Source organism: Salmo trutta, chromosome 13 (assembly GCF_901001165.1).
Source record: "Salmo trutta chromosome 13, fSalTru1.1, whole genome shotgun sequence".
Taxonomy (NCBI): Eukaryota; Metazoa; Chordata; class Actinopteri; order Salmoniformes; family Salmonidae; genus Salmo; species Salmo trutta.
In genome coordinates this window covers 70,366,358-70,384,865 of record NC_042969.1, presented here as the reverse complement: position 1 = coordinate 70,384,865, position 18,508 = coordinate 70,366,358, and the positions used below count along the sequence as shown (strand labels likewise).

The window sequence follows — 18,508 nt, the reverse complement described above, 5'->3', positions numbered from 1 at the left end:
TGAATTTATTGTGTTAGAGGTTTCACGATGCTTGTATCTAAACCAAAGTAGATACTTTTAAGATTGTTCTATACATCAGTTGGGGTCTCTATAAGCTTCAATATGAGGTCCTAAACCTAGCAAGATAGTGCATCCTTGTAGCTATGTGGGCTAATATAGTCAAAACGTTTGCCTTGGAGTAAGTTGAGTCAGTGGTTGCGCTAATGGGAAGTTGAGCAAGGAATTATATGAAATGTATGCATTCACTACTGTAAGTCTCTCTGGATAAGAGCGTCTGCTAAATGACTAAAATGTAAATGTAAAAAATTATCTCTGGAATCAAATCAAATGCTATTTGTCAAATGCGCCGAATACAACCTTATAGTGAAATGCTTACTTACAAGCCCTTAACAACAATGCAGTTTGAAGAAAAACGCCTACATTTAAAAAATAAATAAATAAATAATAATTAAAGAGCAGCAGTAAAATAACAATAGCGAGGCTATATACAGGGGGTACCGGTTCAGAGTCAATATGCGGGGGCACAGGTTAGTTGAGGTAATTGAGGTAATATGTAGGTAGTTATTAAAGTGACTATGCATAGATAATAACAGAGAGTAGCAGCAGCGTAAAAGAGGGGGGGCAATGCAAATAGTCATTGGATTAGATGTTCAGGAGTCTTATAGCTTGTAGGTAGAAGCTGTTTAGAAGCCTCTTGAGCCTAGACTTGGCGCTCCGGTATCGCTTGCCGTGCGGTAGCAAAAAGAACAGTCTATGACTAGGGTGGCTAGAGTCTTTGACAATTTTTAGGGCCTTCCTCTGACACCGCCTGGTATAGAGGTCCTGGATGGCAGGAAGCTTGGCCCCAGTGAGGTACTGGGCCGTACACACTACCCTTTGTAGTGCCTTGCGGTCGGAGGCCGAGCAGTTGCCATACCAAGCAGTGATGCAACCAGTCAGGATGCTCTCGATGGTGCAGCTGTAGAACTGTTTGAGGATCTGAGGACCCATGCCAAATCTTTTCTGTCTCCTAAGGGGGAATAGGTTTTGTCGTGCTCTCTTCATGACTGTCTTGGTGTGCTTGGACCATGTTAGTTTGCTGGTGATGTGGACGCCAAAGGAACAAAGCTCTCAACCTGCTCCACTGCAGCCCCGTCGATGAGAATGGGGGCGTGCTCGGTCTTCCTTTTCCTGTAGTCCACAATCAGCTCCTTTGTCTGGTTCACATTGAGGGAGAGATTGTTGTCTTTGCACCACACGGTCAGGTCTCTGACCTCCTTTGCTTAGTGATTAGCTTTGAGGACACTATGGTGTTGAGCTGTAGTCAATGAATAGCATTCTCACATAGGTGTTGCTTTTGTCGAGGCGTGAAAGGGCAGTGTGGAGTGCAATAAAGATAGCACCATCCGTGGATCTGTTGGGGCGGTATGCAAATTAGGGTGGGTCTAGGGTTTCTGGGATAATAGTGTTGATGTGAGCCATGAGCAGCCTTTCAAAGCACTTCATGGCTCCAGATGTGCTACAGGTCAGTAGTCATGAGGTAACAACAGGGCCTGGCCTATGTGTTTTTCTTTTTAAATAGAAACTGTTTGTTAGGTCTTAAGCCTGTGTTAAAAGATGCTTATAATGATTAAAAGACAAAAAGCGGTTGGGATTGTTTAGAATTGTGTTTTGGAAATAAAGGTAGACATGGTTTTAGAAAGGAAGTGGTAATTATTTAATTCAGTACAGACATTTGTAGGCGGATTAACCCCGTACCCGTTATAAATTGTGCCACGAGATATTTTCTTTTTCAAAACTGTAATGTTTACATGAATTTAGATTTTTTCCAGGGATACAAAACATCCTGAAATATATGTAGATATCTTTGTTAGAAAGAATACTATATTTCCCTTGATGGGAGTGATGCTGAATGTAAAAAAAGGCTCAATTTACCCTACTCTTTGGAAAAGGGGATTTTATTCCCCCCTCACAGCTCTCATGTGGAAACAATTTCCCTCTGCTGCCTCTGTGAACATTGGTAATCATTATTTACACACAGCAGTTTTATTTAACCTTTATTTGACTAGGCAAGTCAGTTAAGAACAAATTCTTATTTACAATGACAGCCTACCAGAAGGCAAAAGGCCTCCTGTGGGGACGGGGGCTGGGATTATTTGTATTTATTTATTTATTTTATTTTTTATTTCACCTTTATTTAACAAGTTCTCATTTACAACTGCGACCTGGCCAAGATAAAGCAAAGCGGTGTGACACAGACAACAACACAGAGTTACACATGGAGTAAAAAATAAAAAAGCCAATAACACAATAATCAAGTCAATGATACAGTAGAAAAAATAAAGTCTATATACAGTGTGTGCAATAGGCATGAGGAGGTAGGCAATAAATAGGCCATAGGAGCGAATAATTACTATTTAGCAGATTAACACTGGAGTGATAAATGAGCATATGATGATGTGCATGTAGAGATACTGGTGTGCATAAGAGTAGAAAAGTAAATAAAATAAAAACAGTATGGGAATGAGGTAGGTAGATTGGGTGGGCAATTTACAGATGGACTATGTACAGCTGCAGTAATCGGTTAGCTGCTCAGATAGCTGATGTTTAAAGTTGGTGAGGGAAATAAAAGTCTCCAACTTCAGCGATTTTTTGCAATTCGTTCCAGTCACTGGCAGCAGAGAACTGGAAGGAAAGGCGGCCAAATGAGCTGTTGGCTTTGGGGATGATCAGTGAGATATACCTGCTGGAACGTGTGCTACGGGTGAGTGTTGTTATCGTGACCAGTGAACTGAGATAAGGTGGAGCTTTACGAAGCATAGACTTATAGATGACCTGGAGCCAGTGGGTCTGGCAACGAATATGTAGCGAGGGCCAGCCGACTAGAGCATACAGGTCGCAGTGGTGGATGGCACTGTGATAGACTGCATCCAGTTTGCTGAGTAGAGTATTGGAAGCTATTTTGTAGATGACATCGCCGAAGTCGAGGATCGGTAGGATAGTCATTTTTACTAGGGTAAGTTTGGCGGAGTGAGTGAAGGATGCTTTGTTGAGAAATAGAAAGCAGATTCTAGATTTGATTTTGGATTGGAGATGTTTAATATGAGTCTGGAAGGAGAGTTTACAGTCTAACCAGACACCTAGGTATTTGTAGTTGTCCACATATTCTAGGTCGGAACCGTCCAGGGTGCTGATGCTAGTCAGGCGGGCGGGTGCGGGCAGCGAATGGTTAAAAAGCATGCTTTTGGTTTTACTTGCGTTTAAGAGCAGTTGGAGGCCACGGAAGGAGTGTTGTATGGCATTGAAGCTCGTTTGGAGGTTAGTTATCACAGTGTCCAAGGAAGGGCCAGAAGTATACAGAATGGTGTCGTCTGCGTAGAGGTGGATCAGGGAATCGCCCGCAGCAAGAGCGACATCATTGATATATACAGAGAAAAGAGTCGGCCCGAGAATTGAACCCTGTGGTACCCCCATAGACTGCCAGAGGTCCGGACAACATGCCCTCCGATTTGACACACTGAACTCTGTCTGCAAAGTAGTTGGTGAACCAGGCGAGGCAGTCGTTAGAAAAACCAAGGCTATTGAGTCTGCCGATAAGAATACGGTGATTGACAGAGTCGAAAGCCTTGGCCAGGTCGATGAAGACGGCTGCACAGTACTGTCTTATATCGATGGCGGTTATGATATCATTTAGTACCTTGAGCGTGGCTGAGGTGCACCCGTGACCGGCTCGGAAACCGGATTGCACAACGGAGAATGTACGGTGGGATTCGAAATGGTCAGTGATCTGTTTATTAACTTGGCTTTCGAAGACTTTGGATAGGCAGGGCAGGATGGAAATAGGTCTGTAACAGTTTGGGTCTAGGGTGTCACCCCCTTTGAAGAGGGGGATGACCGTGGCAGCTTTCCAATCTTTAGGGATCTCGGACGATACGAAAGAGAGGTTGAACAGACTGGTAATAGGGGTTGCAACAATGGCAGCGGATAGTTTTAGAAAGATAGGGTCCAGATTGTCTAGGCCAGCTGATTTGTACGGGTCCAGGTTTTGCAGCTCTTTCAGAACATCTGCTATCTGGATTTGGGTGAAGGAGAAGCTGGGGAGGCTTGGGCGAGTAGCTGCGGGGGTGGGGGGGGGGGCGGAGCTGTTGGCCGGGGTTGTAGTAGCCAGGGGAAAGGCATGGCCAGCCGTTGAGAAATGCTTATTGAAATTTTCGATGATCATGGATTTATCGGTGGTGACCGTGTTACCTAGCCTCAGTGCAGTGGGCAGCTGGGAAGAGGTGCTCTTGTTCTCCATGGACTTTACAGTGTCCCAAAACATTTTGGAGTTATTTATTTCACCTTTATTTAACCAGGTAGGCAAGTTGAGAACAAGTTCTCATTTTCAATTGCGACCTGGCCAAGATAAAGCAAAGCAGTTCGACAACATACAACAACACAGAGTTACACATGGAGTAAACAACATACAGTCAATAATACAGTAGAAAAAAAATAAAAATAAGACTATATACAATGTGAGCAAATGATGTGAGATAAGGGAGGTAAAAGCAAAAAAATGCCATGGTGGCAAAGTAAATAAAGTATAGCAAGAAAAACACTGGAATGGTAGATTTGTAGTTTGAAGAAAGTTCAAAGTTCAAATATAAATAATATGGTGCAAATGAGCAAAATAAATAAAATAAATAAATACAGTAGGGGAAGAGGTAGAAGTTTGGGCTAAATTATAGATGGGCTATGTACAGGTGCAGTGATCTGTGAGCTGCTCTGACAGCTGGTGCTTAAAGCTAGTGAGGGAGATAAGTGTTTCCAATTTCTGAGATTTTTGTAGTTCGTTCCAGTCGTTGGCAGCAGGGAACTGGAAGGAGAGACGACCAAAGGAGGAGTTGGCTTTAGGGGTGACCAGAGAGATATACCTGCTGGAGCGCGTGCTACAGGTGGGTGCTGCTATGGTGACCAGTGAGCGGAGATAAGGGGGGACTTTACCTAGCAGGGTCTTGAAGATGACCTGGAGCCAATGTGTTTGGCGACGATTATGAAGTGAAGGCCAGCCAACAAGAGCATACAGATCGCAGTGGTGGGTTGTATATGGGGCTTTGGTGACAAAACGGATCGCACTGTGATAGACTGCATCCAGCTTGTTGAGTAGGGTATTGGAGGCTATTTTGTAAATGACATCGCCGAAGTCGAGGATTGGTAGGATGGTCAGTTTTGCGAGGGTATGTTTGGCAGCATGAGTGAAGGATGCTTTGTTGCGAAATAGGAAGCCAATTCTAGATTTCACTTTGGATTGGAGATGATTGATGTGAGTCTGGAAGGAAAGTTTACAGTCTAACCAGACACCTAGGTATTTGTAGTTGTCCACAAATTCTAAGTTAGAACTGTCCAGAGAAGTTATGCTGGATGGGCGGGCAGGTGCAGGCAGCGATCGGTTGAAGAGCATGCATTTAGTTTTACTTGTATTTAGGAGCAGTTGGAGGCCACGGAAGGAGAGTTGAATGGCATTGAAGCTCGTCTGGAGGGTTGTTAACACAGTGTCCAAAGAAGGGCCAGAAGTATACAGAATGGTGTCGTCTGCGTAGAGGTGGATCAGAGATTCACCAGCAGCAAGAGCGACATCATTTATGTATACAGAGAAAAGAGTTGGCCCAAGAATTGAACCCTGTGGTACCCCCATAGAGACTGCCAGAGGTCCAGACAGTAGGCCCTCCGATTTGACACACTGAACTCTGTCAGAGAAGTAGTTGGTGAACCAGGCGACGCAATCGTTTGAGAAACCAAGGCTACTAAGTCTGCCGATGAGGATGTGGTGATTAACAGAGTCAAAAGCTTTGGCCAGGTCAATGAATACGGCAGCACAGTATTGTTTCTTATTGATGGCGGTTACGATGTCGTTTAGGACCTTGAGCGTGGCTGAGGTGCACCCATGACCAGCTCTGAAACCAGATTGCATAGCGGAGAGGGTGCGGTGGGATTCGAAATAGTTGGTAATCTGTTTGTTGACTTGGCTTTCGAAGACCTTAGAAAGGCAGGGTAGGATGGATATAGGTCTGTAGCAATTTGGGTCAAGAGTGTCACCTCCTTTGAAGAGGGGGATGACAGCAGCTGCTTTCCAATCTAAGGGAATCTCAGACGACACGAAAGAGAGGTTGAACAGGCTAGTAATAGGGGTTGCAATAATTTCGGCAGATAATTTTAGAAAGAAAGGGTCCAGATTGTCAAGCCCAGCTGATTTGTAGGGGTCCAGATTTTGCAGCTCTTTCAGAACATCAGCTGAATGGATTTGGGAGAAGGAGAAATGGGGGAGGTTTGGGCGAGTAGCTGTGGGGGGTGCAGTGCGGTTGAATGCAGTAGGGGTAGTTAGGTGGAAAGCATGGCCAGCCGTAGAAAAATGCTTATTGAAATTCTCAATTATAGTGGGCTTATCGGTGGTGACAGAGTTTCCTATCCTCAGTGCAGTGGGCAGTTGGGAGGAGGTGTTCTTATTCTCCATGGACTTTACAATGTCCCAGAACTTTTTAGAGTTGGAGTTGCACGAAGCAAATTTTTGTTTGAAAAAGCTAGCCTTGGCGTTTCTAACTGCCTGTGTGTATTGGTTTCTAACTTCCCTAAAAAGTTGCATATCGCGGGGGCAGTTCGATGCTAATGCAGAACGCCACAGGATATTTTTGTGTTGGTTAAGGGCAGTCAGGTCTGGGGAGAACCAAGGGCTATATCTGTTCCTGGTTCTAAATTTCTTGAAAGGGGCATGCTTATTTAAGATGGAGAGGAAGGCATTTTTAAAATATAACCAGGTATCCTCTACTGACGGGATGAGGTCAATATCCTTCCAGGATACCAGGGCCAGGTCGATTAGAAAGGCTTGCTCGTTGAAATGTTTCAGGGAGCGTTTGACAGTGATGAGTGGAGGTCGTTTGACCGCTGACCCATTACGGGTGCAGGCAATGAGGCAGTGATCGCTGAGATCTTGGTTGAAAACAGCAGAGGTGTAATTAGAGGGCACATTGGTTAGGATGATATCTATGAGGGTGCCAGAGTTTGCGGCTTTGGGGTTGTACCTGGTGGGTTCATTAATAATTTGTGTGAGATTGAGGGCATCAAGCTTGGATTGTAGAATGGCTGGGGTGTTAAGCATGTCCCAGTTTAGGTCGCCTAGTAGCACGAGCTCTGAAGATAGATGGGGGGCAATCAGTTCACATATGGTGTCCAGAGCACAGCTAGGGGCCGAGGGGGGTCTATAGCAGGCGGCAACGGTGAGAGACTTGTTTTTGGAGAGATGGATTTTTAGAAGTAGAAGTTCAAATTGTTTGGGTACAGACCTGGATAGCAGGACAGAACTCTGCAGGCTATCTCTGCAGTAGATTGCAACACCGCCCCCTTTGGTCGTTCTATCTTGTCTGAAAACGTTGTAGTTAGGGATGATGATTTCACAGTTTTTGGTGGACTTCCTAAGCCAAGATTCAGACACAGCTAGGACATCCGGGTTGGCAGAGTGTGCTAAAGCAGTGAATAAAACAAACTTAGGGAGGAGGCTTCTAATGTTAACATGCATGAAACCAAGGCTATTACGGTTACAGAAGTCATCAAAAGAGAGCGCCTGGGGAGTAGGAGTGGAGCCAGGCATTGCAGGGCCTGGATTCACCTCTACATCCCCAGAGGAGCAGAGAAGAATAAGTATGAGGGTACGGCTAAAAGCTATAAGAATTGGACGTCTGTGACGTCCAGAATAGAGAGAAAAAGGAGCAGGTTTCTGGGGGCGATAAAATAGCTTCAAGGTATAATGTACAGACAAAGGTATGGTGGGATGTGAGTACAGAGGAGGTAAACCTAGGCATTTAGTGATTATGAGAGAGATATTGTCTCTAGAAACATCATTGAAACCAGAAGATGTCATAGCATGTGTGGGTGGAGGAACTGAGAGGTTAGAGCTACAGGATGCAAGTTTCTGCTTGAAAAAGCTAGCCTTTGCTTTCCTGACTGACTGCGTGTATTGGTTCCTGACTTCCCTGAACAGTTGCATATCGCGGGGACTGTTCGATGCTATTGCAGTCCGCCACAGGATGTTTTTGTTTTTGTGCTGGTCAAGGGCAGTCAGGTCTGGAGTGAACCAAAGGCTATATCTCTTCTTAGTTCTGCATTTGTTGAACAGGGCATGCTTATCTAAGATGGTGAGGAAATTACTTTTAAAGAAGGACCAGGCATCCTCGACTGACGTGATGAGGTCAATATCCTTCCAGGATACCCGGGCCAGGTCGATTAGAAAGGCCTGCTCGCAGAAGTGTTTTAGGGAGCGTTTGACAGTGATGAGGGGTGGTCGTTTAACCGCGGACCCATAGCGGATATAAGCAATGAGGCAGTGATCGCTGAGATCCTGATTGAAAACAGCAGAGGTGTATTTGGAGGGCAAGTTGGTCAGGATAACGTCTATGAGGGTGCCCATGTTTACGGATTTAGGGTTGTACCTGGTGGGTTACTTGATGATTTGTGTGAGATTGAGGGCATCTAGCTTAAATTGTAGGACTGCCGGGGTGTTAAGCATATCCCAGTTTAGGTCACCTAACAGAACGAACTCTGAAGCTAGATGGGGGACGATCAATTCACAAATGGTGTCCAGGGCCCAGCTGGGAGAGGAGGGGGGTCGATAACAGGCGGCAACAGTGAGAGACTTATTTCTGGAGAGATTCATTTTTAAAATCAGAAGTTTGAACTGTTTGGGTATAGACCTGGAAAGTATGACAGAACTTTGCAGGTTATCTCTGCAGCAGATTGCAACTCCTCCCCCTTTGGCAGTTCTATCTTGGCGGAAAATGTTGCAGTTGGGTATGGAAATCCCAGAATTTTTGGTGGCCTTCCTAAGCCAGGATTCAGACATGGCAAGGACATCAGGGTTGGCGGAGTGTGCTAAAGCAGTGAGTAAAACAAACTTAGGGAGGAGGCTTCTGATGTTGACATGCATGAAACCAAGTGTTTTTCGATCACAGAAGTCAACAAATGAGGGTGCCTGGAGACACGCAGGGCCTGGGTTTACCTCCACATTCCCGGAGGAACAGAGGAGGAGTAGGATGAGGGTACAGCTGAAGGCTATCAAAACTGGTCGCCTAGAGCGTTGGGGACAAGAAATAAAAGGAGCAGATTTCTGGGCGTGGTAGAATAGATTCAGGGCATAATGTGCAGACAGGGGTATGGTGGGGTGCAGGTACAGCGGAGGTAAGCCCAGGCACTGAGTGATGATAAGAGAGGTTGTATCTCTGGACATGCTGGTTATAATGAGTGAGGTCATCGCATGTGTGGGAGGTGGGACAAAGGAGGTAACAGAGTTATGATGAGTGGAACTTGATGCCTCATTGTAAACTAAAACAATGATAACTAACCTAAACAACAGTATACAAGGCATATTGACATTTCAGAGAGACATACAGCGAGGCATAAAGTAATCACAGGTGTTGATTGGGAGAGCTATCTAGACAACGGGTGAGACAACAGCTGATCAGCTAAAACAACAACAATAGGTAAAATGGCGATGACTGGGCAGAGAGGGTCGGTTAACTACACACACAGCCTGAGTTCGCGGCTGGGGCCGACAGATAAACAAAAAATAAACAGAATGGAGTACCGTGATTAATGGACAGTCCAGCAGGCATCAACTATGTAGCCAAGTGATCATAGGGTCCAGGGGGCAGCGATAGATGGAACAGGGAAGCCGCGGAGTAGCGCTACTACACTAGCACGCGGGCGACACGGAGTTTAAAGTTAGCAGCCCGGGGCTAGTAGAAGCGTCTGCTCCGACGTCCGACGGAAGCCGGTTGAAGGCACTGCGGATGGAGTATTCGTTGGCAGACCAGTCGTGGTGGTGCGGCGGGGCGCCGTGTCGACAAAGGATCCAAGCCAGATGGCGAAAGAGGTATTGTAGTTGTAGTAATTTAGTTTGCTAGCCAGGAGATGCGCTTGGCTCACGGCTAACTGGTGCTAGCTTCGGGGCAGGGGAATTAGCCGCTATAGCCACTCGGTAGCAGCGGTGATCCGGTGCCAAGGTCCAGAGCTTACGGCAAGGAACCGGTGGAGTAGTGGGTTCTAGCCGTGTTTGGGTGGAGTTCGGGTGAACAACTGAGTAGGCCGGGAGGTGGGCCTCAGGGATAGCTTCGGTACTAGGTAACTCGGTGGGTGCTAGCTAGCTGTGAAGATCAGGAGTAATGGTCCAAGGATTACGGCAGGAATCCGGCGTTGTAGTGGAGAGACTGTCCGATAATGGTAAGAGGGCGAGTATTATCCAGGCTAAAAAAAAGGCTGCTATCTGTGCAGAAGGTAAAGGCCGCTAGCAGTGGCTAACAATGACTAAATAGCTTGTAGCTAAATTAGCTGGTTAGCTTCTGATGGCTAGGTGGTTCTTGCTATAAGGTCTAAAAATGTAAAATAGTAGCGGTTCTGTATCACATTGGGTGAGGCAGGTTACCGGAAGGTATAATTTAATTAAAATGGAAAAGAGATTGAAAATAAAAAATTTAATATATACAAAAAAAGACGAAAAATACAAAAGTACACGAGAGGACGAACAAAACACGTCTGCACTGCTACGCCATCTTGGGAACCATCTTATAAATATAAAATACTAAATAAAATAAAAATATTGGACAAAACACACTTCACGACAACACTACACAAAGAGATACCTAAGACAACAACATAGCATGACAGCAACACATGAAAACACAGCATGGTAGCAACACGACATGACAACAACATTATAGCAACACAACATGACAGAAGAACAACATGGTAGCAGCACAAAACATGGTACAAACATTATTGGGCACAGACAACAGCACAAAGGGCAAGACGGTAGAGACAACAATACGTCATGCGAAGCAGCCACAACTGTCAGCAAGAGTGTCCATTACTGAGTCTTTGCATGAAGAGATGGAGATGAAACGGTCCAGTTTGAGTGTTTTTTGCAGCTCGTTCCAGTCGCTAGCTGCAGCGAACTGAAAAGAGAAGCTACCCAGGGATGTGTGTCCATGAACAGAATCAAACCAGGGACACCCCTCGCATTGTCCTGGAGCCAAAAAGTCAAAAATCCTAGTGCCATCTTGCTTTGTCTAAGTACACATTAAGAAAAGGCTACACTGCTCTGTAATTTACTTGTCATGCCAACTAATGTACTAGAAGTGCAGGACTATGGGAGTTTTTACTGGTCTCGGATGCCCCCTAGTGTGTCAAACATAATACTACATGTATATTACTTAAGCAAAAAGGCACGAGGGGCTGTGGTATATGGCTAATATACCATCGCTAAGGACTGTTCTTAGGCACGACAGCATCGCGAAGTTGGCCATATACCACAAACCCCAGAGGTTCCTTATTGCTATTATAAACTGGTTACCAATGTAATTAGAGGAGTAAAATTAAATGTTTTGTCATACATTTGGTATACGGTCTGATATACCACGGCTGTCAGCCAATCAGCATTCAGGGCTGGAACCACACAGTTTATAATATACTGTAGGTCTCATTGGTTTTGGTTCTCACTCCTACAGAAACCGGTACACCCCACTACAGGGATCCTAGCTGTGTTCGTGGCACTCAACTACTGTGATGTGGTCCACATAGCTGGGTTTGGATATCCAGCATCCAAAAACCAGAAGCATCCTATACACTACTATGGATATGACACTATGAAATCCATGAAGGTGAGTGTGGATGGGATTTTACTCAATTCCTATGACAGATCAACACTCAGTGTTATATGCCATGCTAGTAGATTTTTCAGTGCACTGTGATGTTATGTTTAGGCTCTGCTTTTGTTCCATTCCAGGATTCCTACCATGACCTTGCCCACGAAGCAGAAGCCTTAAAAAAACTAGAGGATTCTGGGGCTATCCTGTACTTACACCCTCATTCCTGACACACACACACACGCACGCGCAGACACACACACACACACACACACACACACACACGGGCACGGTCCAGAAACAGCCCATATCCCTTACCTCCTAGAAACTTCATCAAAATCTGCAAGGAATTTTCACTGCACTGCTAATACCTATAAATGTTTCTTCAGATCTACACATGCCTAGATGGTAGAGGCTAGTGGGTGTTTTATGGACTAGGCTACACACAGATGGCAGTTGTGGACTCTCTGCTGACAATATGGTCCATACAGTCCAAACATTGAAAATTACAAAATGTATTTTTTTTTTCGGAGTTCTGATTTTAATTAACTTAAAAAAAGATATTGTTGTCTTTGAAATGGTACCACTGGATATTTTATTGTATGTAATACATTTTTATTAAAATTAAATCTAAATGAAAATATCACTCTGTTCAGTTTACAATTTCTTAGCGAAGACTGTGCCATGGTCAAACATTTTTCCAAATTTTTTCATTTATGGATGTAGTTTTTTTTAGTTGGGAATAGTTTAGTCTGTTATGAGACATACACTGAGTGTATAAAACATTATGAACACCTGCTCTTTCCATGACAGACTGACCAGGTGAAGCCAAGTTATGATCCCTTATTGATGTCACTTGTTATACATTTTTTATTTAACCTTTATTTATTTAACCATTCTTGATACACACGGGAAGCAATAATTGTTAAATCCACTTCAGTGTAGATGAAGGGGAGGAGACAGGTTAAAGAAGGATGTTTAAGCCTTGAGACAATTGAGACATGGATTGTGTACGGGTGCCATTCAGAAGATGAATCAGCAAGACAAAAGATTTACGTGCCTTTGAACAGGGTATGGTAGTAGGTGCCAGGCGCAAGGGTTTGTGTCAAGAACTGCAACGCTGCTGGGATTTTCATAGTTTCCTGTGTGTCTCAAGAATGGTCCATCACCCAAAGGACATCCAGCCCACTTGAGACAACAGTGGGAAGCATAGGCCAGCATCCCTGTGGAACACTTTTGACACCTTGTAAAGTCCATGCCCTGATGAATTAAGGCTGTTCTGAGGGCAAAAGGGGCTGCTACTCACTATAGGATGGTGTTCTCAATGTTTTGCACACTCGGCGTATGTGGCTTAGTTTATTGTTATTTGGTTTATGGGAAAAGCGATAATTGACCTGTCTTACCTAAATGGAAGTCTATTTGCAGCTGAGGTGCTGTGTCAGCTTTTGGCCACTAGATAGCGTAAAGGCACTCCATAAAGGTGGTAAAGGATACAGTAGGTAGCTTCTCATTTCACGGCCCCCAAAAAACAGCAACTTCAAAGATAGAAGCTGAAGCTTGGGGCAGTTCCAACAACAGCACTAGTAGCCGGACGTACCATGCAGTACATGTACTAAAGCCAATCCTGAACATCTGGAGCACCAGGAGACAGTGAGATGCCCTTTATTCAGAATGACTGAATAATGTTGCTAGCGACAAATCAATCAATCAAATGTATTTATAAAGCCCTTCTTACATCAGCTGATGTCACAAAGTGCTGTACAGAAACCCTGCCTAAAACCCCAAACAGCAAGCAATGCAGGTGTAGATGCACAATGGCTAGGAAAAACTCCCTAGGAAGGCCAGACCCTAGGAAGAAACCTAGAGAGGAACCAGGCTATGAGGGGTGGCCAGTCCTCTTCTGGCTGTGCCAGGTGGAGATTATAACAGAACATGGCCAAGATGTTCAAACGCTCATAGATGACGAGCAGGGTCAAATAATAATAATCACAGTGGTTGTAGAGGGCGCAACAGTTCAGCACCACAGGCGTAAATGTCAGTTGGCTTTTTATAGCTGATCATTCAGAGTATCTCTACCGCTCCTGCTGTCTCTAGAGAGTTGAAAACAGCAGGTCTGGGACAGGTAGTACGTCCGGTGAACAGGTCAGGGTTCCATAGCCGCAGGCAGAACAGTTGAAACTGGAGCAGCAGCACGACCAGGTGGACTGGGGATAGCAAGGAGACATCAGGCCAGGTAGTCCTGAGGCATGGTCCTAGTGCTACTGGAGGCTGAGACCGGATGGGTCGGTAGACACTGTGGCCCCGTCCGATGATACCCCTGGACAGGGCCAAACAGGCAGGATATAACCCAACCCACTTTGTCAAAGCACAGCCCCCACACCACTAGAGGGATATCTCCAACCACCAACTTACCATCCTGAAACAAGACTGAGTACAGCCCACGAAGATCTCCCCCACGGCACAACCCAAGGGGGGGGCGCCAACCCAGACAGGAAGATCACGTCAGTGACTCAATCCACTCAAGTGACGCACCCCTCCTAGGGATGGCATGGAAGAGCACCAGTAAGCCAGTGACTCAGCCCCTGTAATAGGATTAGAGGCAGAGAATCCCAGTGGAGAGAGGGGAACCGGACAGGCAGAGACCGCAAGGGCGGTTCATTGCTCCAGTGCCTTTCCGTTCACCTTCGTACTCCTGGGCCAGACTACACTCAATCATAGGACCTACTGAAGAGATGAGTCTTCAAAAAGACTTAAAGGTTGAGACCGAGTCTGCGTTTCTCACATGGATAGGCAGACCATCCCATAAAAATGGAGCTCTATAGGATAAAGCCCTGCCTCCAGCTGTTTGCTTAGAAATTCTAGGGACAATAAGGAGGCCTGCGTCTTGTGACCGTAGCGTACATGTAGGTATGTACAGCAGGACCAAATCGGAAAGATAGGTAGGAGCAAGCCCATGTAATGCTTTGTAGGTTAGCAGTAAAACCTTGAAATCAGCCCTTGCCTTAACAGGAAGCCAGTGTAGAGAGGCTAGCACTGGAGTAGTATGATAGCAGTGAAAGTTAACATTATGTTTCCGAATGACATCACTCTGAGGTAAAATATATAGTGAAAACAATAGTGGTCCTAAAATGGAGCCTTGAGGAACACCGACATTTACAGTTGATTTGTCAGAGGACAAACCATACACAGAGACAAACTGACATCTTTCCAACAGATAAGATCTAAACCAGGCCAGAACTTGTCCGTGTAGACCAATTTGGGTTTCCAATCTCTCCAAAAGAATGTGGCACTAAGCAGCACTAAGGTCTAGGAGTATGAATACAGATGCAGAGCCTCGGTCTGACATCATTAAAAGGTCATTTACCACCTTTACAAGTGCAGTCTCAGTGCTATGATGGGGTCTAAAACCAGACTGAAGCGTTTCGTATACATTGTTTGTCTTCAGGAAGGCAGTGAGTTGCTGCCCAGCAGCTTTTTCCCAAAATTTTGAGAGGAATGAGAGATTCGATATAGGCCGATTATTTTTTTATATTTTCTGGTTCAAGGTTTGGCTTTTTCAAGCAAGGCTTTATTACTGCTACTTTTAGTGAGTTTGGTACACATCCGGTGGATAGAAAGCCGTTTATTATGTTCAACATAAGAGGGCCAAGTACAGGAAGCAGCTCTTTCAGTAGTTTAGTTAGAATAGGGTCCAGTGTGCAGCTTGAAGGTTTAGAGGCCATGATTATTTTCATCAATGTGTCAAGAGATATGTGTCTCCCTTGATCTTAGGTCCTGGCAGAGTTGTGCAGACTCAGGACAACTGAGCTTTGGAGGAATACGCAGATTTAAAGAGGAGTCCGTAATTTGCTTTCTAATGATCATGATCTTTTCCTCAAAGAAGTTAATGAATTTATCACTGCTGAAGTGAAAGCCATCCTCTCTTGAGGAATGCTGCTTTTTTTCAGATGCTAATGTTTTTTAACCTCTCTAAATGCAGTGCCATCCTTATTAGAGCTGACATGAATGGAGTTCTGCATTTCGCTACATCATCACTGCCAGTGAATGGCCAAGCACAGGCTCACAAACAGTAGGAGTCTAACCAATGCAGTCAGTAGGTCTTACACACAGGAGCGGACTTAGTGATTTGGCCAGTCTAAGCCCTTTTAATGTGCCATGAACATGAACCAGTCATGATGTTTTCATCTGATTTTCAAACAAATCACTTTAAAAAGTAGGTTACCTTCGCACATTCATCCCAAATAATTCCAGCATCGGAACAGTGCACTGTGCACCCGCCAAATTTCCTTCAATTGGAAGTGTCTGAAAGCATCCAAGCGCGCCAAACAGTGCCCCTCTGTCTTACTATATGTAGCCCATCTGTCTGACACTGTCTGGCCAAAAAGACTATGACATGCCATAGTCTTTTTGGCCAGACAACATCACATACAGTGCCAATAGATAATCTACACCCCCTTGGATTTCTTCACATTTTATTGTGTTACAAAGTGGGATTCAAATGTATTCAATTGTAATTTTTTGTCAACGAACTATACAAAAGTCATAACTGTAACTGTAACATAACTGCCACTCAGGAACATTCACTGTCTTCTTGATAAGCAACTCCAGTGTCAATTTTGGCTTTGTGTTGTAGGTTACTGTCATGCTGAAAGGTGAATTCATCTCCCAGAAAGAGACTGCACAAACCAGTGTCTGGTGTAAAGCAGACTGAAGCAGGTTTTCCTCTAGGAATTTGTCTGTGCTTACCTCCATCCCGCTTCTTTTCATCCCAAAAAACCCCCCACCCAGTCTTTGCCGATGTCAAGTATACCCATACTATGATGCAGCCACCACCATGCTTGAAAATGAGGCAGTTACTCAGTGATGTGTTGTGTTGGATTTGCCCCAAACATAAGGCTTTTTTAATAAGTATTACTATAGTGCCTTGTTGCATACATAAAGTCATGTGAAAAAGTAAGTACACCCCCTGGAAAGTTGTCTTTTTTCAATTATTCATTTTTTACATATTTGGGCACATGGATATTTGATCTAAATTCCAACCACATTCATTGATCAAGGTAACCCAATTTAACAAATAACACAAAAAATGTTTTACTTTCATAATGTTATGCAATTAAAATAAACAAAAATGCAATTTCTTTCTGCGGGATAAAGTTAGTACACCACTACCTTAACCATCACATAAAATGGTTAAAATTATAATCAGGTGTACCAAAACAAGTGCAAATTATTTGAAAATTATTACAGAGTAATTTGGGAGGGTCCAGCCTTCCATAAATATTAGAAACTTGGTCTTGTTTGGTCTTAACCATATGGGTGTGTGGTAACATCATGCCAAGATCAAAATACCTACCTGAGGCCCTCAGAAGAAAGATTATTGATGCCCATGAGTCTGGGAGGGGTTACATTTCCAAGCAATTTGAAGTACATTATTCCATTGTCCGACGGATCATCTACAAATGGTGAAAATTCCAGACCACTGGCAATCTACCTAGGACAGGTCGTCCCACCAAATTCAGACCAAGAGCTGACCGAAAGATCTCCAAGAATCCCAGGGTAACATCAAGAGATCTTGTGATAGGAAAATTACGTATTTAATTAACTGATCTATTTGATATTAATGGTTAACAATTAATATTTAACTAATAGTAAGACATTTCCTACTAGTGTCTGTGTTTTTATGGTCTCCACTCTAGTTCCCTGCAGCTAATCTGGGCGTATGGTCACTGGAGATAGCTTAAACTGACAGATGAGTTAAAGACTGCGTTACATAGACAAGAATGTGTTTTACTAGAGATAGCTTAGGAGTAGAACAATCCTTCATTGTCTCAAATTCATCCTTGCATCTGGGAAACTAAGCCAGGGTGAAGCCAGGGTGAACCCAGTGTGGGTTATGATGCTCCTTGGTCTGCATGAGGGGGTTGAACCAACCATGACTGAGCATTGTTAGTGTCAGCTATATATAGTACTCTGCATTTGTGTAAAGGTTAGGTTACTTGGTCCAACACTCAAGGGTGTGGGGTCGACCAGCCTCATTATTGCAATAATTGAAATTAAATAAAGATGATTGTTTGAAGAAATGACTCAGTACTGAATTTCCACGACAATCTACAGGCCACTCTCACCACAATCAATGTCGACGTGGAGAATAAAATCTATGACCTACGCGGAAAATTAAACTACCAATGGGACATTCAAAACTGTAATATCTAATGCTTCATGGAGTCGTGGCTGAACGATGCTGTACTGGCAGGATAGAACAGTGGCGTCTGGTAAGACAAGGGGTGGCGGACTATGTATTTTTGGAAATAACAGCTGGTGCACGATATCTAAGGAAGTCTCAAGCTATTGCTCGCTTGAGGTAGAGTTTCTCATGATAAGCTTTAGACCCCACTGCCAGAGAGTTTTCATCTGTATTTTTTGTAGCTGTTTACATACCACCACAGACGGAGGCTGGCAATAAGACAGCCTTGAATGAGCTGTATTCCGCCATAAGCAAACAAGAAAACGCTCACCCAGAGTCGACGCTCCTAGTAGCTGGGGACTTAAATGCAGGGAAACTTAAATCCATTTTACCAAATTTCTATCAGCATGTTAATTGTGCAACCAGAGGAAAAAAACTGCACCACCTTTACGCCACACACAGAGAAGCATAAAAAGCTCTCCCTCCATTTGGCAAATCTGACCATAATTATATCGTCCTCATTCCTGCTTACAAGCAACAATTAAAGCAAGAAGCACCAGTGACTAGATCAACAAAAAAGTGGTCAGATGAAGCAGATGCTAATCTACAGGACTGTTTTGCTAGCACTGACTGGAATACGGTTGAAGTCAGAAGTTACATACACTTAGGTTGAGTCATT

The 18,508-nt window shown here is 44.2% G+C and overlaps 1 protein-coding gene across 3 annotated transcripts in view; it reads left to right on the top strand.

Annotated features, from left to right (window-relative positions):
* The window catches only part of LOC115206449 (CMP-N-acetylneuraminate-beta-galactosamide-alpha-2,3-sialyltransferase 4), a 60,131-nt gene extending 47,840 nt beyond the window's left edge, over positions 1-12,291 (top strand). For all 3 annotated transcript variants that reach the window (XM_029773473.1, XM_029773475.1, XM_029773474.1), the window contains 2 exons: positions 11,508-11,660; positions 11,786-12,291. In XM_029773473.1, the coding sequence (XP_029629333.1) occupies positions 11,508-11,660; positions 11,786-11,875 (243 nt within the window). In that variant the 3' untranslated portion in view covers positions 11,876-12,291. The remainder of the gene's footprint in view (positions 1-11,507; positions 11,661-11,785) is intronic.
* Positions 12,292-18,508: the final 6,217 nt, after the last annotated feature.